This window comes from Narcine bancroftii, chromosome 8 (genome assembly GCF_036971445.1).
Source record: "Narcine bancroftii isolate sNarBan1 chromosome 8, sNarBan1.hap1, whole genome shotgun sequence".
Lineage (NCBI taxonomy): Eukaryota > Metazoa > Chordata > Chondrichthyes > Torpediniformes > Narcinidae > Narcine > Narcine bancroftii.
The window spans coordinates 12,502,043-12,526,283 of record NC_091476.1 but is presented as its reverse complement, the minus strand read 5'-3'; the positions used below and the strand labels follow the sequence as shown (position 1 = coordinate 12,526,283).

At 38.0% G+C, this 24,241-nt stretch overlaps 1 protein-coding gene across 5 annotated transcripts in view; it reads left to right on the top strand.

Annotated features, from left to right (window-relative positions):
• The window catches only part of thoc2 (THO complex 2), a 107,431-nt gene that overhangs the window by 61,036 nt on the left and 22,154 nt on the right, over positions 1 to 24,241 (top strand). For 4 of the 5 annotated variants that reach the window (XM_069892913.1, XM_069892916.1, XM_069892915.1 and 1 more), the window contains exons 22-33: positions 2,630 to 2,794; positions 5,583 to 5,858; positions 6,287 to 6,428; positions 7,176 to 7,333; positions 7,416 to 7,544; positions 7,693 to 7,824; positions 8,150 to 8,334; positions 12,100 to 12,284; positions 17,618 to 17,720; positions 19,782 to 20,224; positions 21,877 to 21,935; positions 23,316 to 23,351. In XM_069892913.1, coding sequence (XP_069749014.1) covers positions 2,630 to 2,794; positions 5,583 to 5,858; positions 6,287 to 6,428; positions 7,176 to 7,333; positions 7,416 to 7,544; positions 7,693 to 7,824; positions 8,150 to 8,334; positions 12,100 to 12,284; positions 17,618 to 17,720; positions 19,782 to 20,224; positions 21,877 to 21,935; positions 23,316 to 23,351 — 2,013 coding nt within the window. The remainder of the gene's footprint in view (positions 1 to 2,629; positions 2,795 to 5,582; positions 5,859 to 6,286; positions 6,429 to 7,175; positions 7,334 to 7,415; positions 7,545 to 7,692; positions 7,825 to 8,149; positions 8,335 to 12,099; positions 12,285 to 17,617; positions 17,721 to 19,781; positions 20,225 to 21,876; positions 21,936 to 23,315; positions 23,352 to 24,241) is intronic. The other variant, XM_069892914.1, reaches the window with a different exon arrangement.

Below are 24,241 nucleotides of genomic sequence, written 5' to 3'. Positions count from 1 at the left end.
TGGCTTCTTTTTTACAGACATTATACCGTTTCATTTCAGACTCGCTGCAGCAAGAATACCTGCTGGTTTTGTCTTTAGTCAGGCTATAGGTTCTCCAATTCTCTTCTAAGCTGGTTTTGAGATGTATGGAATCATATGAAGATAATTTGTTCAGCCTGAAGTTGAGCACATTTAAGTTTATTATAGATTAATCAACTCCAGCTTTGTTGAACCTTAAATCAGGCCTCACTTGGAAAACTGTATGCAGTTCTGTTCACCCTGTTACAGGAAGGATGTGGAGACTTTGGAAAGGGTGAAAAAAGAGGTTTGACAGGATGTTTCTTGGTTTAGAAAGTATGAGTTGTGGGAAGAAATTGGATAAGCTTGAGTTGCTTTCTTTGGAGGAGGCTGAGGGGTGACTTGACAAGCTTCAAAAAATTCTGAGAGGCATTGATGGGGTGGACAGTCAGAATTTTCTCCCTGGGGTAAAAATATCGCAGACGATAGGACAGGTATTGAAGGTGATGGGAAGGAATTTTAAAAGAGATGTGCAGGGCATACTGTATATTGCGCACAGAGGTAGGTACCTGGAATGGGTGATGAGAGGTCGTGGTGGAAGCAGATACAATAGCATTTAAGAGGCTTCTAAATGGGCACATGCATACTGGAGGAAATGGAGGGATAACTTTCAAATGCAAGTAGCCGAGTTTTAGTTTGATTTGTATATCATATTTGGCACAGGCAAGTGGGCCAAAGGGCCGGTTCAATGTTCGAAGAAACAATTTTTTTCGGATGAAGACGTTCAATTCTGTTCCCTGTTAATATGTCACATTTTCTGCAAAATGATGAATTGCAAAGAGGACTTTTCCTCCAAATCTATGCAAGCTTCACTCATATCATTCTGATATTGGTTTCTTTTTCAACTGTTGGTTAAGTAAATACACTGCTTGCATCTTGAGGCGAATGCACATTTTGAGATCAAACTAAGATTAACAGTGGTTTTATTAACAGCCAAATAAAGTGTTTGGAATATCTGTTATTTTTCATTAAGATGCTCTGTCCTTGCCACTCAAGATTCAAATGATCCATTCTCACAGCTTAATTGTGATGAAAATTTGCTGATCTTTTTCCTCTCCTCAACCACCATCACGAAATTCCCCATTATACTGTCACAAATTATCATAGTGTGCCCTTGTGGATCTGAAAGAACTTCGTACTGTGTCTTCTGATTGAAATTTTGAAATGTATGGCTCAGTATGTTTATATTTCTTGTTCACATATCATGAACTTTTATAGTAACTAATTGATTTGCTGTTTTATCATTCTATCAACATTTAAGCTCCTATGTCAAAGAGATTGGTCATTTGCAACCTCATTCTCAGCTGGCGTCACTCAGAAGAATACAGTCATCAAAACCATGGCATAAATTGTAAATTTGTGCTTTTTTTTCAAATTATTCAGCGTACTTGTCAGAATTTAGAGATAAATTCCATCCATGATTTTATTCTATGATTAAGACTGGAGTAAACTACACTAATACACTAAACAGTTCTCATTTGAACTACACAAAGGAGTCTGGAAAAACAATCATCTGAAGAAACATACAAAGATCAGCGTGTACAGAGCCGTTGTCATACCCACGCTCCTCTTTGGCTCTGAATCATGGGTCCTCTACCGGCATCACCTACGGCTCCTAGAACGCTTCCACCAGCGCTGTCTCCGCTCCATCCTCAACATTCATTGGAATGACTTCATCACCAACATCGAAGTACTCGAGCTGGCAGAATCCGCAAGCATCGAATCCACTCTGCTGAAGACCCAACTGCGCTGGGTGGGTCACGTCTCCAGAATGGAGAACCATCACCTTCCCAAGATTGTGTTATATGGCGAGCTCGCCACTGGCCACCGAGACAGAGGTGCACCAAAGAAAAGGTACAAGGACTGCTTAAAGAAATCTCTTGGTGCCTGCCACATTGACCACTGCCAGTGGGCTGATCTCGCCTCCAACCGTGCATCTTGGCGCCTCACAGTTCGGCGGGCTGCAACCTCCTTTGAAGAAGACCGCAGAGCCCACCTCACTGACAAAAGGCAAAGGAGGAAAAACCCAACACCCAACCCCCACCAACCAATTTTCCCTTGCAACCGTGCCTGCCTGTCCCGCATCGGACTTGTCAGTCACCAACGAGCCTGCAGCAGACGTGGACATACCCCTCTATAAATCTTCGTCCGCGAAGCCAAGCCAAAGAAGACTGAAGTAGATTTGGAAAGTTTTTATTTCTGGTGTAAGCATATTAAACTTTAATTTTTATTCCTGAACATAGACCTCTGCACAATTCCTCCTCTTGGCATACATGTAACGTAATGCTGCAGTTCATCATTTAATCACAAATTTCATTCTCCTGAGAGACTTATCTTGTTAGCTCAAAGAACAGTCATTTTTCTAGTGCTGTACTGTGTAGATAGCTTTTTTGTTCCAGGTTGTTTTTACTGCTGAAAGCAGATTGATCAGTGATGGATGTGACACTGCCAAATTAATATTTTTATTTCTTTGTTTTGTTTGTTCATTCAGATGTACAAAATAAGAAGCAACACTGGCTGCTTGTAAACATAATTTTAAGATCAAATTAAATTACCCTATTTGCTTTTGCAGTGCCATGATACACTGGTGCAGTTTGGAGGATTTTTAGCTTCAAATCTAAGTACAGAAGATTACATCAAACGAGTGCCTTCAATTGATGTTCTTTGCAATCAGTTTCACACACCTCATGATGCTGCATTTTTCTTGTCACGTCCGATGTACGCACATCACATCTCGGTAGGTATGCAGTTTTATTTGGCAGCCAGATTTTTTTTCTGCAAGTATTGAATTCTAGAATTTTAATATTGAGAGTTTATTAGAATATTTCACAGATAGGAAGGTTTTAAATATGGCAACTTCCATCAATCAACTTGGTGAAAGTAAAATTCTTATCGAACTTTCTAATCAACATTAAATCATGCAGTTCTTTCCAAATTGAGGTATTTACTTCTAGCCAGAGAATATAATCAAGATGATTATATTCTTGCAGTATGTTGGAAATTGAACTTATTAAGGTATCAAATGTAAATGCAACCCTGATTATGACAAACAATTTGACCAATGATATATCACTCTTGAAAATCTTAATACTTTGACTTCACTCTTTCATTTTGTTTGTGACAATTGGCAGACAGAATATAATCTAAAGTATATGTACAAACGAGGAGCTTCATTTGCCTATCAGAAACTGATAGCATTACAACCCAATTCTCATCGTCCCTGATGTTGAAATCAAATTCTGCCAAATTATCAGTTGATTAACAAACATTTTTCTGTTTTTCAAATTAATCTTGCAGCCTACCTCAGCTTTTTTTTGTGTATAGTTTTACTTTATCCTTCTTACAAATTAAGATATAAACCATTTATGTTCGAGATATGTTTGGAGCAGCACCAATAGCATCGCAGTTAGCATCACGCTGTACAACGCCAGCAATTGGGACTGGGACTGGGACTCCTCCACTGTCTGTGTGCTCTTTCTGTGTCTATGCAGTTTTTCCCTGAGGGCTCTGGTTTCCTCCCACCCTTCAAAACGTTTTGAGTGTTGTAGGTCAATTGGGTGGCACAGGCTGGTAGGCCTAAAGGGCCCTGTTACTGTGCTGTATTTATAAATTTGAAATTTAAATTTAGGCATAATTGATAAAAGATGAGCTGTGGACTAAAATGTTTATTTGGTCTTTCAGTATGTTTTTGTGAGGGAAGAGTGTCCTGGAAGAAATTTTATTTCCTGTTACTTTAAATATCAGCAAAAATCAGAATTTTTGACTGCTGTCTGCCCAATTCTGCTCATTATTTTTTTTTTGCTTAAAACCTGAAGGCATGTTTGATATTCAAAGCTGCGGTATTTTAGTAATATACAAAAAAAGGGGAATGACAGGACACTGCTGGCCACATGACTTGCACTGAATCAAGTTGAAATGGTTACAGTTTGCCTTAACTTCTTTGGTTGCTCCCATTACATTAGAGGTGATGTGAAGATTTCTTTTCATGTAGGCAATGGTTGTAAGTGGTGGAGGCAAGTAGATTCTAAACATTTAGAGGTATTCATAAAGCTCTTAAATTGCATTGACAACATTTTGTGGTTGGTGCTGGTCAATGAGATGAGCATAAATATATAATGATCATCCTGCACAAGGATGGAATATTTTTCAGGATCCATTTTTGAGAAAGAAAACTTGGACAGACTTGAGAAGAGTGAATAATTTACAACAGTGGCATTGGAGCCAGGAAAGTTGCGTTGTTAACATTTTCATTTGGCCACGTTCAAAAAAAAAACTCAGCTTTGGAGCTGTGGAAAAATTTAAAATTTGTTGTGAAGTAATTTTTGTTGGAGAAAAATGTTATTGTGCATTTTGGCTTTGCACTAATGAAGAAAAAGAAATTGGAAAGAAAATTTGAGAAAAATGTGGTGTTTAAAGACAAAAGCTGTTAATTGTGAAACTGCAGCCTTTACATTTTTCTGTGATGCTTAAGGAGGAATTAAATACATAATTTTACATGATGGGACATGTAAAATCAACCATCTCTGAAGATTGTATGCTTTAAAAATACAAATAAATTGGCCTCTAATATCTTTTGTTTCAAGTTTAGTTAATTTTGAGTCTTTGTTTAATATGATTAATTTATTTGGTTTACAGGAAGGATCCCTTTTGTCTACTTTTATGATTCTTAGATAGTGTTATCAAGAGGTTTGCTATTGTTTTGCTGACATTGAATTTCCCTCTACCAGGCGTTGAATTTTACCCCCCTTGTGTCCTCTTTCTGAAATATTGATCAAAGCAGTCTGAATATTTTGAGCTGGTTGTTTGTCGGGGGTGTGGCGGGGAGGGAAATGTGGTGGGAGGAGTGGTGTGGAGATGGAGAGAGACTGATGTGCAGAAGGATTGAGCTGCCTTTATGCATTATGGTCAAGAGTCAAATATAGAGGAACACGCAGTGATTGGTCAGTTTTTTTTCTCTGTGGAAATGTCTTTCTCAAAGGTTGATGGAAGTAGTGTTGATGATTCTTTTAATAAGTCAAGGGCAGGTATGTGCTTTAAAAGGGACTGAAAAAATTACCACAGAGAGGAGGTGTCAAGTTCAGATTATGATCAGATCAGCTGTGGTAATCTTGAATGACTGAATAGAGACTGACAAGAGTACTCCTCCGTTCATTTGTATTTAACTTGTCGCTCATTAAATATTTTTGATTTAATTTAGACATACGACAGGCCATTTCAGCTCACAAGCCCATGCTGCCCAATTAATCTACGGTCCCCAATATGTTTTTGAACAGTGGGAGGAAACCCACGCAGACCCAGGGAGAATGTACAAACTTACAGGCAGAACAGGATTTGAACCCCGGTTTCTGCCACTGTAACAGCATTGCGCGAACTGTGCCACTGTATAAATATGAGGAAGGAGCCATCAAGTGGCATTCACATGGTTCGCAGTAGTAATGGATAAGCGAAAAAGGCAAAATGTTGTGACAATAATTGTATTCTATTAATAGTTTAGAGTTAACAAAATATATTTGTACTTTCTCTAGTCCAAATATGATGAATTGAAGAAAGCTGAAAAAGGAAACAAGCAACAACAAAAAGTTCACAAATATATCAATGCATGCGAATTGGTCATGGCACCTGTGCATGATGCTGTGGTTTCACTTCACCCTGCCAAAGTGTGGGATGATATCAGCCCTCAGTTCTATGCCACATTTTGGTCTCTCTCTATGTATGACCTTGCTGTCCCCAATCCTAGTTATGACCGTGAAGTCAACAAATTGAAGATCCAAATGAAAGCTATTGATGACAATCAAGAAATGGTAAGCCTTCAGAAGTCCATCCTTTTTTGAAGTGGCCACCTTGTATTTTCATACCCTTTCCATGGCTTGAAAGTGTTGCTCCTGTGTTGCATTGTTCCTGTGGCTGTCTTTGTACAATTTACAAGCAAAATGTTGAATATAACCATTGTAATTGATTATTACGATGACGAGCTTGCTTCTGAATTTAATTTGCATATCAGCAATGAGATGCGCTACTTCAATTGTATTCTTGAAATAGTTGTTTCTGTTAGAAACTTGGGGAGATTTTACTGTGTAAATGTGGAAACTGTAAAGTTGTTCAATAAAATATTTCGGTTTTTGAAGTACTTGTGTTAAGTAAATTTAAGGGGCAAGTTATTTTGAAAAAAAAATATTCATCTTTTTGTTGCACGATAGCATTAACTCTTGATCTATTTTTACTTGACAAGCCCCTAAATAAAAAGAAGAAAGAAAAAGAACGTTGCACTGCATTACAAGATAAGCTGCAGGAAGAAGAAAAGAAGCAGATGGAGCATGCTCATAGAGTTCTGCAGAGATTAAAATTGGAAAAAGATAACTGGTTACTTGCTAGTGAGTGGGAACCTAACGAGTTTCTGTTTAATTTACTCATTTAAAAATATGCTTTGCATATGATGCATGAACAAAAGAAATATATTTAGTGTTTCTACTAATGTGTACTTTGCTAGCTTTTCAATTGTTTTCTTACCAAATCGGTCAATGTTCAAGATGGGAAGCATCAGAACCAAAACCACTCCAGTAGTTGACCAGTGTATACATTTAAATTATTTTTTTTTAAATTTAGATATACAGCACAGTAACAGGCCACATCAGCCCACAAATCTGTGCCACCAAATTTACACGAAATTAACCTATAACCCCCCGATAGGTTTTGAGTGGTGGGAGGAAACTGGAGCCCCCGGGAAAAACATGCAGACACGGAGAGAATGTGCAAACTCCTGAACAGACAGCACAGGATTTGAACCCCGGTCCTGATTGTTGACACTATAAAGGCTTGGCACTTACTGCTACGCCAACCATGCACTTCTGTTCATATTCACACATGGGCAGTAGGAATCACTGGATACAAACATAAAGTCAAAATATCAATTATTTTTTCTGCTCTTACTCGTTTGGAGCAAACAATGGGCATAAGTAATTTGGTGTGATTTGATTTTGCAAATTAAGTATTAAAATATTGACAGTGCCCTTCAACAACCTGTACTTTGCTTGGATCTTGTTGGCTATCCTTAATTGGGTAAATGTCTTTAGTTTATTTTGTAGAGTATGTATCTGATATTCAGGTTTTAATTCCCTCAGAATCAACCAAAAATGAGACCATTACAAAGTTCCTCCAACTGTGCATCTTCCCAAGGTGCATTTTCTCAGCCATTGATGCAGTTTACTGTGCTAAGTTTGTGGAATTGGTTCATGAGTTGAAGACGCCTAATTTTTCAACACTCCTATGTTATGATCGGGTAAAACATTTTATTTTTTAAAAATATATAATTAGTCTGCTTGTGTCCTTATGATTTTAAAGTTTCTTCATTTTGCTCTTAGGTCTTTTCTGACATTATATACACAGTGGCAAGCTGCACAGAAAATGAGGCAAGTCGTTATGGCAGGTTTCTTTGCAACATGTTAGAGACAGTTACCCGGTGGCACAGTGACAGAACTCTCTATGATAAGGTAATCTCTTAAATAGTGTTTTGGAATCAACAAATTACAGAATTTGAATTTAGTTACTCGCTGTCATTTTTTTTAAACAGTCAAATTAGGAATTTCATTGTCAATTTCATTTTTCTCTTTCCTTAACCAATTCCTTTTTCTTCCTCAGGAATGTGGCAATTACCCAGGATTTCTCACTATTTTGCGAGCAAGTGGATTTGATGGAGGGAATAAGGCTGACCAGTTAGATTATGAAAATTTCAGACATGTCGTGCATAAGTGGCATTACAAATTGACCAAAGTAAGCTTTATCCTTATTTTTTATTGGCAGAACTAATAAGCGATGCTGCGACAGTGAAACCATTGTTTGTTGGTGATTTTAAAAGCATGGACCAAGAATTAAATTGCTCCCAAAAGCATTGGTACCAGAAATATCACTGGTTATTCACTTTTAAGATGTTATATATTTGAATTAATTTGTCTGAATGGATCATAAGGGCCTATAAATAGCTGGTCCTCAAAAATAATATTGTTTGGGTAAATATGTCAAAATACTGATGTTTTATATTTGAAGAATGGAAACTAGTTTTTAAACTTGATGGTGGTGTTTTTCCATTTTCTTCCAGGCATCTGTGCACTGCCTTGAAACTGGAGAGTATGTGCACATTCGGAATATTTTGATCGTATTGACGAAAGTCCTCCCTTGGTATCCCAAAGTACTGAATTTAGGTCAGGCATTGGAGCGAAGAGTGCATAAAATTTGCCAGGAAGAAAAAGAGAAGAGACCTGATCTCTATGCTCTGGCTACAGGGTAACAAAGTGAAGTTAATGAATGTGATTCCATGCAAAGTCATTTAATAGAAAACATCTTTCATTTTTTGTTGTTAGTCTCAGCCTCACTAGTTGAGATTTGGATTTCCATTTACAATGCTAGTATTAAAGTAACATAATCAGAAAATTTGGTGCAATGGTCCAAAAACTTTATTGTCAAAGCATCTATGGTTTATAGGTATTCACCATTGTAAATGTGATGATGTAGCAATGGCCTTTCAGTAGTTATGCAATGAAATGTAAACATTTGATATGTTTTAAATGCACTGCTCTCCTCTGTTAGCTTTGTGAAAATGGTGGGGTTTTTAAAAATCTGACTCATTCAAATCCATGTTCTTTTATTTGCCATTGTTCAACTAAGTTCACATTTAAATGCCCTGTTAGTGAAATTGTGTGGCATTGAATATCTACTATTCTAAACAGGGTATGTCATTCCTTTGGATTTAAATTGCTGTGGTTATATTTAAAAAAAAAACAACTGATCTTTTCCCTATGTCTATTTTAAGTTTTCTCACATTTCTATTTCTCATAGGATATTGAACTCCTCAGTAACCTCATCTCCTTTCTTGGTCCTTTTGTTCGAGATTTGAGTATTTCATTTTCTGATTGGTTGATGAAATATTTAGTTTTGGAGGCACAAGAAACTGCAGATGCTGGAATCTGGATTTAAAAAAAGCCTTGGTGGAACACCTCAGCAGGTCGAGCAACATTTGTGGAAGGAAATCGATGGTTGATGTTTTGAGTCAAGGCCATCCTGATGCAGAGTATTGATCAGAAATATGAACTATCCCTTTGCCTCCACGTATACAGCATGACCCTCTGAATTCTTCCAATTATTCGGTTACACTGTGTGGAGTGTAATCATAGATAACCTGTAGAGGGTGCTCGACTCTATTTTCCATTCATTTCCAGCCACTTGTTGCATAATATAAAATCAAAACTGCCCTGTTAATCTGAACATTTTTTTGAATTATCACAATAATTATAAGATAATATTCTTACTGAGTCTTTTAAAATAGCTGAAGTTGTGTGGTTTATGGAAGAAATTATGTATATTGAATAAGCACAATTAATTTTGAAATTTCTAACTCAAATAATGACTGAATCCTGCTTACTTTACTAAAATGTATTTTTTTATAAATATAAAAAAAAATCTGGATGAGTTGTCAGTGCTCTCCCCTTTCAGTCATGTGCAAATCTAACTCCAATAATGTGGGCCCAAAAATAAATGCAGGAATTTGTTGTGCTCTGAAGTCATTTGGGTTATGTTTCCAGTCATGTATTTTGGGATAGAAATAAACGCATTAGGGTTCTGATTCCATTTGCACTCAGATACGTGTATAAAATCCAAATGCAGCATTTTGAAAATGAGCAGAAGGATTATTTGTGGTGTTCTGACATAGTTGTCTCCATTTAATTCCACTAAGAATCAGATTCTGTGGTCATTTTCACATTGTTATTCATGGGAATTGCAGTGCCTAAATTTTGCTGCAGGTTTTCTCTACATTTAAAATGGTGACATTGGTCCTAAAAATATACTTCATTGGATAAAAGGTCTTTGGAATGCCATGAAAGAGACCAAATTGCATCTTATAAATGTGAATCTATCTTGAATAGAACCATTAATTTGGACTGCACAGTTTGCCATGAAAGAGACCAAATTGCATCTTATAAATGTGAATCTATCTTGAATAGAACCATTAATTTGGACTGCACAGTGAAATGGTAAATATAGCTTTGAACTGAAAACTGAGCCATATGAAATTGCAGTTTAACATGGTGTTACCAAATTCAATTAGAATTGCATTTGGAGAGATTTTTTTCCACTTTTCCCTGTAATATTTTGGGGTTGCCCAAACCTTTTTAAAAAGAACACTTGTTATTTACTAACTAAAAATTCAAAAGATTTAAATCTGCAATTCAGTATTTGTGGTTTGTTTCTGAGGGGAGATTCAAATTACCATTGTGAACCTGATGGCAAATCCATTTGCACAGAGTCTTGATTTCCTATAAGCCATATCTGGAAAAGTGTTTCTTGTCACTTTTCTGATTTAACTGGTCTTTTAATCTTTTCAATCCAAATAGTGTGCCTTTGTCAAGTGAAATAATACTCTAATTGGTGACCACAGAAGAGTGGTTTTAAAAACTTTTGTAATATACAAATTATTTCATATTTATTAAGACATTTGAAAGTTTTATAAAAATAAACTTGCCTCAATCACAAGTAAAAGTAACACTTCAGAAGTCTGCAAGGCTGTAGATCTTAAGTATTTTGCAGAGCACATTTGATTACCTCCAGAATTTCGCGTTGCCATTGTAAGTTCCACTGAAGGTCAAAAATGTTACTGAATATAAGCAACATGACAAGGTGACAAGGATTCCTGATGTTAAAAGTAGAACTTTGTTGAATGAGCAGCTTTCAAATTTTATGCTGCTAACGTGATTGGGATGTTGTCAGCTGGAACTGACAGTGGAATTGTTCTGCATTAGACCATGGAAGCCAAAAGAGATTATGCTTGATTTCTATGGGAAATAATATCAGGACTGGCTTTTGGGATGGATCATGGTTATGAATGATGTAATTTGCTGATAATTCTCCGAGCTCAAAAGAATGGCAACTTGAATGAGATTGGAGAGCTTTTTGGATGAAATCTTTGCACTGCAAAATTGGCCAGAAGCTTCAGTTGAAATGAGAGATTTACAGGGACAGTGGTGGGGAGGGGTGATTAGAGTGGACAGAAGCATGTATTCTTTTGTACTTTAATTGAACCTGCCGTAAAATATTTTTGTTATTTGCTGATTCACTATGATGGAGAATTAGTGTGTGATGGGATCGTGTGATGGGATCATTAGGATCACTATTTGCAGTTTACTTCATATTTTTGAACTATTTTTCATTGCCTTTTGGTGTTGCATCAATTATGGTTTTGCACATGATTTAGTTTGAGCTTTCCCACCTCTCTCTTTCTAAGCTGCATTAATTTTGGGTCATCTTTTGTAGTGACTTAATGAATCAACCTTGACTGACTCAACATTGTCTATTTTGATACTTTTAGTGAAATCATGCCTGAGTTAAGCTAGTCTGGAGTTAGTTGGTCTTGGATTTAGTTTGTTAACTTCAGGTTTTTTGTCAGTTATATGAAGATATGTATGGAAGGCTAATTGGCAGCTATAAATTAACCCTAGTGTGTAATAGATGGTACAATGTGGGGTGGGGGGGGATGGAGAGATGATGGGTTGGTGGGGGGACTATCAGAGCAATAATTGGAAAAATGGGATTGATCTGTAACGTATGTTTTAATGTAATTTTGAGAAGAGATCGCTGCGAAATAGCTGCATTGCAGAACCACAAGAGATTTGGGGAACATTGAAAGCTGCGAAGCTGTTGCATTGCCATTGACCGGTGTTTGAATCTGGCACTGTCTGTATGGAGTTTCTGTGTTCTCTCTGTGTCTGCATAGGTTTCATCAGGGTGCTCCGGTTTCCTCCTACCGTTCAAAACAGTACTGGTTGCTGTAGATCGATTGGATGGCACAGGCTTGTGGGCCGAAGGGGCCTGTTTCTGTGCTGTATGTCTAAATAGAATATGTTTGTTTTAGATATAATTTGTTAAGTAAGTGCTGATTGAAAACCAACTTCATTAACCAAAGTTAGCGACTTTCAAAATATTTTGTTTTTGCATCAACTGTGTTGCATTATCTTGCAAGATTTCTTCTCTCTGTTTAACGCTCTATGCGACTTGCAGCTATTCTGGCCAGTTGAAAAGTAGGAAACCATACATGGTCCCTGAAAATGAATTCCACCACAAGGATCCACCAGCGCGAAGTGCAACACCTGCAACTGTTCAGAATGGGCCAGGCACAATCGCACAACCATCTGCAGCAACGACCAATGCAGCCAAAGCTGAAGAAGGCACAAATGAGGAAAGTGGTAAGAAAAACTGATTAAATATTTCTGAAGTTTGTAGCAATAAATGACCTGTTGAAGGCAATTTTGGATTAATAGTGCAAGAATTCAGCATTATTTATTGGTCAGGGCTGGTCAGTGGAATGGAACTTGAAATGTTGCATTTCTCTTTGGTAGTGGTAGATTATGGCAGGAAAATGGCAGCGCCGCTAGAGGTGCTATAACAGCAGCTCTAGTGTGGAGCAGAGAGAGAAGGAAGTGATTGCCAGATAGATGTTATGTAAACTATTAAAAGTACGCACACACCCATTCTTCAGTACAAACAAGGCATCCACATTTTATTATTCTCTTTGCAACCACCTCCTTTTCCCTAGACCCTGTGTATTCATGTAAATGTAACACTGTTCAAACTCCTTCTTCCCCCGTGAATAACATTTCTTACGCATTGCCCACCAGAAGCGACCAGCTCGTTCAAATCCACCAGCTGCGACTGGTTCTGCTCTCGACCTCGGTAAATACACAACCATGACACTACCCACCCCCCCCCCCTCAAAACCTCCAAATCATGTGATGAAGTGACTGACTTGATCTTTCCAGCTACATTGCGGGTGGTGGATAATCTGACTGACAGGGGTCCAGCTGTTTCCTCGGTGTCGGTAATGATGAAGAAAGCAGATCGTTGATATAAACTAGCTTTGCACGATCAGTGGAGGCAAAATCAGCCAGATCACAAAACTTTTAGGGTGGCGTAGTATGACCTCGTAAGAGCCATTGTAAACATGCTAGAGTGTTTGTTGAACAAACACGTACGTGCAGTGTTATAAATCTTCCAGCGCGTACACAGCAGTTGATGCATGTCGCGTAGGCATTGGTGTCAAAGGGTAACCTTCCAGCCAGAAACTCAAGTGCTTCACTTGAGGAGCTGGAGAGACCACTTGATTTTTTTCTGAATCGACAAAAAATGGAATACCCAAGAAATGGTCCCTGACCAGCCTTGACTGCTGGTTCTCGTCGTTTCCCAGGGTTATGGTGAGTCTATCAAGTACTCTATCCACGGTCTCCGCTGCATCCCCGACCCACATGATTCCAAATGGAAACTGGGTTAATTCCATTGGATGGTTAAAGCCTGGACTTGTCCACCGAGTGCTACCATTTCTTGCTTTCTCTTATTTTCCTTCTGCTGATCGGGTGCTGGTTCTAGCCCAGTTTTCTCCTCTAGCTTCATTGCAAAGGTTGTGGCCATAACAAAGTCAGCATGTCTTGCTAATTTGTCAAGGGTGGACACCAAAAGACACTCGCCCAGGCGACTTTGAATTCAAAGAGGAATCTGTGGTCCATACTTCCCTTTCAAACTGCTTTTCTCCAGCCAGCGCCGGCTTTTCAGCATCTGTGACAGCCTCCCGTTGCCGAGGCTGGCATCGCCTATCAGTTCTGCAATGCGAGATTCCTGGGGCAGCTGTGTTCACTGCAAAGTAGCAGCTTTAAGGATGTCATGAGAGAATTCATTGGCTGGGTGAACGAGCACGTCTTCCACTTCGCAAGCGATCTACTTTGGGAGGCACGCTGCAAGCAAACTATATTTTGTCTTCTGACTTGTCATGTTTAGTGAGGTGAAACAAGCCTCAAGGATCAAAAACCACGTCTGAAACTGACTGGTTTTATCCTCAAGCCTCTCTTTACTTCGTAGGTGCTGTGAACCAACGGGGTCACTACTTGTGACTGCTGGATAGACATTAACCATTAAAAGAACCCACTCACTTGTTTTCAGTGCAAAAATAATGGCATCAACATTTTATTATTTTCTTCACCACCACCTCTTTCTCCCGTGACCCCTGTGCATTGCGTGTAAGCTCCACATTGTTCAAACTCCCCGTTCCGGCTTGTGCGTGCACATTACATCACCTGCAGCAGCTGGCTCTACTTTCAGACCGCGTAAGCCGCTGAAGGCTTTCTGATCATATTGGATGTTTGGATCTGGATCTTGGATTGCCAATGAATGAAACAGGAGTACGTGTGGCTGCAAGAGCGCTGCAGGTGTATCCACAGATACTCAGTGACTGAAGAGATTCTCTTTCACTCATACCATCAGGGAGGCCCTTATGGCAGGCAAAGGTTTGAGAATATCATGCAAACTCAGAATATGCTCAGATATTGTCACATCAGAATACAAGGTATTTTCCATCAATATCTGTTGGGAAAAATGCATCTTTGTGGATGAGGACAAGAACAGGATGAGTATGAAGTGCAGAATCTTCACTGACTATTGTGGCAATATTCATTATTAAATTCTTTGGTTAAAGAACTACTTTACTGTCATTTGGGTCTAACTATAGAACCAAACTCAAACAAAGTTCATTGGTTTTCAGGAGAAAAGAATAAAAATGATTAACAGCTTAAAAACATTTTTGTTTTAATTTTTATGCTTGTGGTGATTTACAAAAAGGTGGAAAACACAATAAAATGAAGTTTAGTTGGAGAGACTCTTGCTTTCTACCATTTCAACACAAAATCGAATCTTTGAAGTTGAATTCAAGTTAATTATTACCTTTGCTTTGAACATGCATTTTAATTATGCATTAGAACAGGAGTGGCTAAACTTGCTTAATGTAAAAGCCACATGCGATTAAACTTCAGATGTTTAAGACCCACAGGACACGATAAAATATTGCATGCATCTTTTTACCTTTGCACATTTTGTTACAAAAATTTACATTAATATTAAGAAATACAGGTTCATAATATTTATTCATGTATTTTAGTTTTTAAACTGTTAATTTGTATGAGTTTCAGTGATCAAAAGGTACACATATACATATGTAGCCAATTAGAGCCAATATGTAGCCAGTAATTAGAGAGGAGAGAGTAATGATTCGCAGTTGAGAGAAAGTTCAAACTAAACTATTTTCAGATGCGCGCAACCTTTTTAAAAACCCCACGTCTTGCGTCACCGCGTCGTGACGTCATGATGTTCAGTAGCCGGTTCACTGGAATTTGTAGCGCCACTACAGGCCCCCCCACCCCCAGAACTGGCTCAGAAAGGTCCAATACATTTGTCTTTGGTGGCTGGTCATGCCATGGAACTATTAGGTTTTGACCGGTCCACTGTGAAAGTTTGAGGTTGTCCCCCAATGGCTAAGATACTTGGTAGCGCCCACCTCCATTTTCCTAATGTAGAATTGAGCCTCTGCCTGTCTGAACCAGACTTCAGGTGGCGGCGTCCAGAAGACTGGCAGTTTTAGGGATGCTGCTGCGCTGTCCGTTGCTGATGCAAAATTTTGTTTTGGGCCCGTCGGGATCACCAATTGTAGCCACTGATGTCGCAGTGGATAATTCAAGAGGAGAGAGTAACAAGTAGCTTTTGAGAGAAGTTAAAACAAAATTTTACAGATGCACGCAACCTTTTTTAAAAACCCAACGTCGCGTGCCCCGATGACGTCACCATATTCAGCCAGTTTGCTGAAAGTTAGAATGCTACTACACATTCCAAATATTTTCAAAATCCTGACTGATTATTCTGAGTCTCCATCTTAGCTATTAGTTGTTGAAAATCTGGCTGATATATTGTCAAAGCTGTACAAATTTAACTGTTGGGTGTTGATGTGTAAGGATTGTACAATTGTTCAACTTCACAAACTTCATCCCAGTGTACAGCGATTCACAGTTATATGTGCTGTGCTGAAATGTCAGGATATATTATTTCTGGAACTTGCTTCCAGAACTCAGTAGCAGACTGGGATTTATGGATTGTCCTTGAGCCCAGGTCCTCCCATAATTTTCACCACTATAGCAGATGAATCTGAAACCAGAGCACTGAGAATTGGACAACCATCACTGATCACGTAAGCCATAAATGGATTTACAAGAAGGACAAAGCAGCTTCTGCAAGTCATCAGTCCTGTCTAGGAAAATATAAAGCAGTCCTTGTAAATTTATCTTTGTATTTTTTCAGTTTGTGGTCTTTTATTTCATTATCAGGTAATGTATTTAATCTAGATTGGGAAAATGACTGAAGTTTCTTGACAGCATGACTCTGTGGAAAAACTCTTATTCTGCAATCTGGAAATTGTCTGAGTAAGATCCTATACTTGGAGTGCCAAGTTGAGAGTCTGTAGGTGATTCATTATATCAGTAAGGAATCTTGCATCCATTCTTCATTTTCCAGTTGAGGATAGAATCTTCAAAAAAAAGTAATAATGGGCTCCATCAGATCCACAAACCTACTCAAAACATTGCTGGTTAACAGCCACCTCACATTGTAGTAGAAAGAGTCATCACTAGGTTTATCTTCAAGGACCAGTTCTTTAATAAACTCTTTGAACTATTAGTGGGTCTTCCTATTTAAGTGTATAAAAGTAACAATTTTAATGACAGATTTCATAACAGCTTTCGGGGCTTCAGTAGCACAGATGGGAGGGCAGCCGCAGCATCGACAGCTTGGCCGGAAGGATGGCCGTGGCATCAGGAAGGCAAATGGGAGGGCATTGGGACCTCGGATGGGAGGGCGGCCTTGGCATTGGCAGCTCGGATGGGAGGGAAGCCACAACGTCAGAAGCTCAGATAGGAGCGCAGCCAGAGCCCAGACGAGAGTCCGTGGTTTGGGTGTCGAGAGCTCAGATGATCTCTGCCATCGTATTTCCATGAGCCACACATTATATGTCAATATATGTCAAAGTGACGTGGTAGTTTGGCCATCCCTGCTTTACAATCTGAAGTGTAAAAAAAGTTAACCTTTATTTATTTAAAAAAATTAGAGATGGAGACTTTACAATGGAAGCAAAGTGAAGTTTAATATATTGAAGTGTAGCTCTGAGTGAAACGAGCTTGAAGAATTTTAGTTTCTGATTGTTAATATCAGAAATTAGATTAAAATTTTCACTAATATACCAGTTTGGTCTCTACAATTGATTTTGATTATTCCTTGAAGGGCTCAGGCCCAAAACTGTGGCAATATATCTTTGTCTCCTCTGGCTGAGTTCATCCAGCATTTTGATGTGTTTTTACTACAATCACAGCATCTTCAGAATTTCATACTTCACTTGTCTTTGCAAATGAAAATGGAAAATGTGAGGAATGCTCGTCATTTAGGCAACATCTTTGGAAAGATAAACAGTTAATCTTTTGGGTTAGAGATCTCTCTGGAGTTTTGAGAAAGGGTCAATGACCTGAAGCATTAACTCTATTTCTCTGTGTTTGCTGTTGATCTGTGTATTTCCCACGTTTTCTATTCTTATTTCAGATTTCACAAGTTTCATAGTTTCACTCCTGAGCAAAAAGTAGTTTAGTACATTATATAGCTTTAATAATTATTTATTATGGTTCTACCTTTTGAAATGAAGTCTGTGTTCTATTTTTAACAGATAAACTGAAAGAGAAATCTCAGAATGTCATTAAAGTCACCAACAAAGCAGCCAATGCATTACCCAAAGTCATGGCCAGTAATGGAACCAATTCTATAACGAGGTAAGAATTTGGCCTTGTAATATTTTGTTGTAATGTCTAAGTGTTCCATGGATGGAAGACCAAGTGAATGTTTGTTTGAACTATTAAGATAAGGGAGGGGTGCATATCAGTTCCAAATGGTACAATCAATCTCCTTTTTTTAGTCTTTCCCAGTATCTTGCAAAATATTTTCACTTGCAGCCTTATCCATTTCCTCAAGCAACCTGTCAATTAGCAAGTTTCAAATAATAAAGAAACACAAAAACTGCAGCTGCCTGTATCTTAATAGAGAGAGAGAGAGAGAGGCTGGAGGGATTCATCATGAGGGAGCAACCTTGGGAAGAAATGGTCTGTCAGTGTTTCGATAGAGATGGTTCAGTCAATTTGAAACATTAAGTGACCATTTCTCATCATGGATATTGGCTGACACGATGAATTCCTCAGCTTCTCTTCGTCCACTTTAAATTTCAAGTTGTAACTGTTTTCTGGATAAATGTTTTTCTTCTAATCGCCCCTTGTGCTTTTTACATTAACCTTTACATGTGTCTCTTTGCACCTTGAATCCATGACAAATGGAACCTGCCTCTTTATTTCATTTATTCAAAACAATCAAAACCTTGTTCAACTCCATAAAATCACCTGGCAATTTTATTTACTCAGAGGAGAATAACCCCAGCTTCTATATTCTCACTTGAACTGGAATTGTTGCTGACCCAAAGTTTTATTTCACTTCCGTGTAATTAATGTGCTATTGTACTCTGAACCTCTACTGAATGAATCTCAGGAACTTAAGTGCTTTCCTCCTCATGCTCTCAACCTACCCTACCACTTTCCGAGGTTTATGGACCCTGTTTCACTTTGCACCTATTAAATTTCATCTGTTCTTTTCGCCAGTCCATCCATGTGTTTCTTTTCGCATTATGACCGCAGAGCCCACCTCACTGACAAAAGACAAAGGAGGAAAAACCCAACACCCAACCCCAACCAACCAATTTTCCCTTGCAACCGCTGCCACTGTGTCTGCCTGTTCCGCATCAGACTTGTCAGCCACCAACGAGACTGCAGCTGACGTGGACATTACCCCTCCATAAATCTTCGTCCGCGAAGCAAAGCCAAAGAAGATGTTACTTTGATCACACTTCCAAACTTTGTTATCTGCAAATCTGAAAACCCTTCACACCCATGCCCACATAATTTGTATCCAAAAAGAGTCAAGGCCACAGAATTGCCTGTCTTAATTAGCATGAAACGAAGTTTACTTTGACTCACGGAAGTTTTTTTAAAGCTAATTTCTTATCCATGTTGCTACCAATCCTTTCATTGATTTGGTCTGAGCTTTGGTGGCTGGCATTTTGTGCGGAACTTCATAGAATGCCTTTTAAAATCCATGTGAACATAATCAACTGCATTAAACCTCGTTACTCAAAATTTGAAGTCAGTCATGTATGATTTGTTTTTAATGAATCATTGTTGACTTCCAAGTGCAGTAAATTTTTGGTAACATTTGTTGATTGCACTGCAAGATAAATGTCTTGTTGGCTAAGAAGTACTATCCAAGATGGCTCCAGAGCTGCTCTATCAAATATTACCTTACAACTTTGTCTTAAATATGAGCACAAACTGAGAGGTTTTTTCTTTGCCTGTGAAAGAGAATCCCTTAATGCCAGGTTTGATATTGAAATATAAGTTATGATTTATTTTATAATCAGATACTTAGCAAACATTAAATTATTTGATTTTTAAGTTTACTTTTCTCAAGGAGGGTTATGAGAGTATGACTACAAAAATAAAGTCTCTATGTCATTTGGAACTTCAAATATCTATCCATAAACAGCACTTGACAATGCTGCCGACCTTGCAAAAATATCAATTTGCTAAATTACAAAACAATTCCCTTTCCTTTAATGGGAGATTTGAATATCTTTCCTGGCGGAGCATTTTCAATAAAATATTTTTTTTGTTTCTTCAGCAAGTTGATACTGTGTGGATGGTAACATTGAGGTTTTCCACAAGGATCTGAGCTACATGATCCTGCATGTATCCTTATCCTTCTGTAAACCAGATCCTATTTTTTTTTTCCAGCAGCAAAGTTACAAAAGAGAAGGAAGAGAAAGAAAAAAGTGGGAAAGAAAAGGACAAAGACAAAAAAGAGAAGACAACCCCAGCTGTTCCTCCAGAGGCGAAAGCAACAGCAAAAGAAGTGAAGGAGAAATCGAAAGAAGAACGAATGAACAAAGATGAAAAAATACGAGAAACCAAGGAAAAAACACCAAAGGCAGAGAAAGAGAAGATAAGGAAGGATGAGAAGACGGCAAAGGAAGATAAATCGAGGTTGACATCAAGCAGTACTGAAGCAAAATTGCACTCGGAAAAGGAGAAAGAAAAGGAGCCACCCAAGGAAAGAGATGCACTAAAGGAAGCCAAATCCAAAGAAAGTCACACAAGCACTAAAGGAGAAAAGGCAGTCAGTGCTGGGTCCTTGAAGTCCCCAGTTCCACGATCAGAGTCATCAGAATCTGATAGGGGTAAGTGAATACATAGCATTTTGCTTCATTTCATTGATATTTGATTTTTTTTTTAAAAGCTTCGAAGGAGTTGTTTTGACCTGTTACATCTTACTCACAGAATCCTTTCCATTTCTGTGATTTTTTTTTTTTCAAACTGCTTTCTGTAAATTTCAGTTTCCGATATCAACCCCCAGCACTCACTTTATGCTGGTATGACAGGCAGTGCTTTGGAGCAAAATTATTTGTGTTGCTTCTTTTGCATGGCAAGGTTTTGTTGCTCTACTGGATTATCATGTGGAACCTTTATCAAGCTAATGAAATGGAATGACATATAACTTGTCAGGCCAGATACAAATGAATTAATATTGTTCTTGTTTATGGCTGGCACGGTTGGCATTGCACTAACTGCGATCAGGACTGGGGTTCAAATCCCACACTGTAAGGAGTTTGTACGGTCTCCCCATGTCTGCATAACTTATCCCCGGGGGCTCCGGTTTCCTGCCACTGTTCGAAAAGTACAGGGTGGGTGTAGGTAAATTGGGCGGCACGGGCTTGTGGGTCGAAACGGCCTGTTACTGTGCTGTATGTCTAAATTAAACTAAAATTGAATGAAATATATTAATTAAATTATATAAAATAAGATGGGCTCAGACACTTTCCTGTTTTTGTAATGGTTTCCTTAATATTCCTTTTTGGAAACCAAACCAAAATTGGCCAACTTTGTTCTCTTTATGGTCTTGCCGCAAAGTCTATAACAATTTAAAAATGGCTATGATGTATGAAAATTGGTACATATTCTGAAATATGTCAAGTTATTGTATGGAAACCACATGTATTCAAACCCACAAGAAATCTCATCCTGCTTTTGTGCATTATCTTAAATCTGCACACTCATTGGTTCTGCAGCGATGGAAAATCTATTTCTCCTTTTTTATTCCATGAAGATTCTTTATGATTTTGACTACCTCCATTATGTCTGTTTAACCTTCTCTGCTTAAAGAACTAACCCAGCTTCAATGATCTCTGTGCAAAAGTAATCCTGCATCTTGCACTGTTTCAAAGATTCTTCTTGGCACCTGCAGGCACCTTGACCTACTTTCCTGTGATTTGAATTCAATAATCCAACTGGGACCTTGTTATTTTTTTTAATAGAGATTTAGTGTGACTTTCTTGCTTTTGAACTCTATTGTTCTTTGAGCCCAAAATCTCACCTGGTCCGTAGCTTTCAAAGATTCCAGGACATATAGCTCCATATCTCTTTACCTGCCCTCCACCACACCCCTTTGAATATATTGGCTTATTTTACAACCTCCCAATCTTGTTCAGCATTAAATTGCATGTTTTGATGTGTCCATTAACTTTCTGTGTCTTGTCTTCAAGTTGTTTCGTGAACTATTACTAATTTTTAAAAAAACACATTTTAGTGCATGTAAAAATTTGCCAAGTTATTTCATTCTCTTTTTCTCTAAATGATTTAGCCAATTTAGGAAGCATTCATTTAAAAAAAAACTTCCCTTTCCTGTTCTGTCAAAGGGGAAAATCCATCGCCTTGATTTTAATTGGTTAATGGTATTAATTATAAACCCAAGATACTTGATTCTGAAGAGATATTTGTTCTGATTTTTCTTTTTGCAGCATATCACAATCTATAATTTTTATTTCTATTACAGAACAAAAACGGCGCAAACTTGATTCCCACTCTTCACCGTCACATTCCACTACTGTAAAGGTTAGTATAGCCTAAGGAAGGCTCCGTCAGTATTAGGCTGTCCTGTTTGGAATGTCGGTATTCTGGAAATATTCGTCTTCCTTCAAGTGATGCAAGGTGCACAATGGAGCCTCTGGAGGTTTCTTTTAAATAGAAAATGCATTCATTTTCTTTATTGGACTTTATGTAAGCAAATTTTATATAAAAAAAAAGGCTTCAAGGACCTAGCGAAAATTGTAAATAGTAAGAGGAAAATGCAAGAAATGTTTTCTTCGAAGTGCCTCAAATTATATTAAGTGGTCAGTTTTTGAAGTGCAGTAAATGCTACAAGCAAAATAGCTTCAAAGTGGAGTCACAAAATGGTGTCAGCGCTGAGAGTGAAGAGCGTTTCAGCACTGAAGAATGTTGGAGTGGTTCAGAATAACCGGATACCTCTGGATTCATCAGACCTGCTGATGAGCATACTGCCAGTTCGTGCCTTCTAGGAAGGAAGTAATGGAGGGAATTCCATTAAAGTCTTTAATATCTCCTTGGTGATCTGATCTCCTGTAGTTTTCTTAATTCTAACAGCGGGCAGCTGTTATTAGTATCTTCCCTTCACGGGTTTGTTTTCCTTTGAGTGTGCCAGCCTTTTGCATCCTGCCTTTTGAAAAAGCAGATATGGCAGCCAAGCCCACCTTCCAGCCACGAGGGCCGATGGTGTTCTTCGCAGAACGAAACGTGGGTGTGTCCTAATGGAAGAATAAGGGCAGATGCTTCCTTGCACCGTTTGCTGTATTTATTTTAATGTAGATGAACCCCCCCACGAACCCTTGAGTTTGCTGTGGGTTGAAACTTGGAGCTGTAAGTGCCAATTCCTGGATACATTGCACTGGAAGGGAGGTTAAAGAGTCCATTGTGGTTTGTTGAGCTGCACCTCTTTACAAGATTAACACATTTTGCATTGAATTTAATTGTTCACTTAGTTTACTCACATGGGAAACAGTATAACATCACATTTAAATATTTAATTCATTTTTTAATGTATTTTTGTTAATAGTGACATTTACATTGAAGTAATTATGTATTTCAAGGAATTTTATTTCTTAACTGGGTTGTAAATTAATGATTAGTTGTAAAGTAGTTAATACATGTGATACAATTGTGAACCAGATTTAAATAATATATCTAAATATGTTTGAGAACCATTTATATCATAGTAAAACTGTTTCCTGATACACAAACAAAATGCTTTCTTATTATCCTGTTCAGTAAGCATTAACAATTCCTAAAGCCTAGTTCCTAAAGGTGTAACTGCATGTCAGAAGCAAGACATTAGAGTGGTCGCCAACTTGCATCCCAAAGTCTTCTGATATCTGAGAAGCGCTGCAGCTCATCTGTCATCTCCATTCATTCCTACAGGATGGTCTCGGTGATCACAAAGAGTCATCAGCAAAGGTTTGACATTTGACCCTTGTTTAGACACCATTTTAGGTGAAGTTTTGTAATCCTCTTATTGGAGTTTCTAAAATTCTTACTGTTATTTAACAGTTGATAGAAAAGAAGTATTTTTGTTCCAGAAATGCTTTGACCCAATTTTTTTGGCTTTTTAAAAAAAAAACACTTTTTGCTTTTTTTGGCATTTTACTTGCTGTTCAAGATGAGCTAGTTAGTGTCTCTTGCTTGTGTATTAATTTTTTGCCATGTGCTTAATGTTTGGATTTGCATGGGCTGAGCTTTGAGAAGAACAAATATTGGCAGGGTTTTTCTTCTGATTGTTTGTGCACGAGTACGAATTCAATGGAAGCTGCATCAGGCATAATTGCAGTCTCTATCGTGAAGTTAATTACAAGTCCAGTTTGAGTTTAACTCGCATCAGTTATTCCAGTGGCCTTCCGAGGCACTGCTGGCAATTGTAAAGGGGGGCACCGTAACGGCCATTTTTTTGGTGATGGGAAAGGAACAAACTTTGAGTGAGAAAGATTGGCGGCTGTAAATAGCCAGAAGAATTCAGCGATTAATTAAGATTTCACCTTTACAACTAATTTGTATTTAAAATTGAGTCAAAATCTTTCTGGATTTCTGTTCCAATATGAAGAAACTGCTGTGAAATAAGATTATTGATAGATATAAACTAAGCATTTTTTTTCCCCTATTTTAATTGTTCTTCATGCAATTTTGACAAAATGCAATCTCTTCCTCTCTAATGAATTTAATTCTCTGGAAATTGTGGAATTAAATTTATAAATGCAACTTCAAGTTGTGATGCTATGCTACTTTAGTTTTAATTCAATGTAAAATATTGATGGGTATATCAATTCAAATGTCTGTTTCTGTGTAATCTTGTT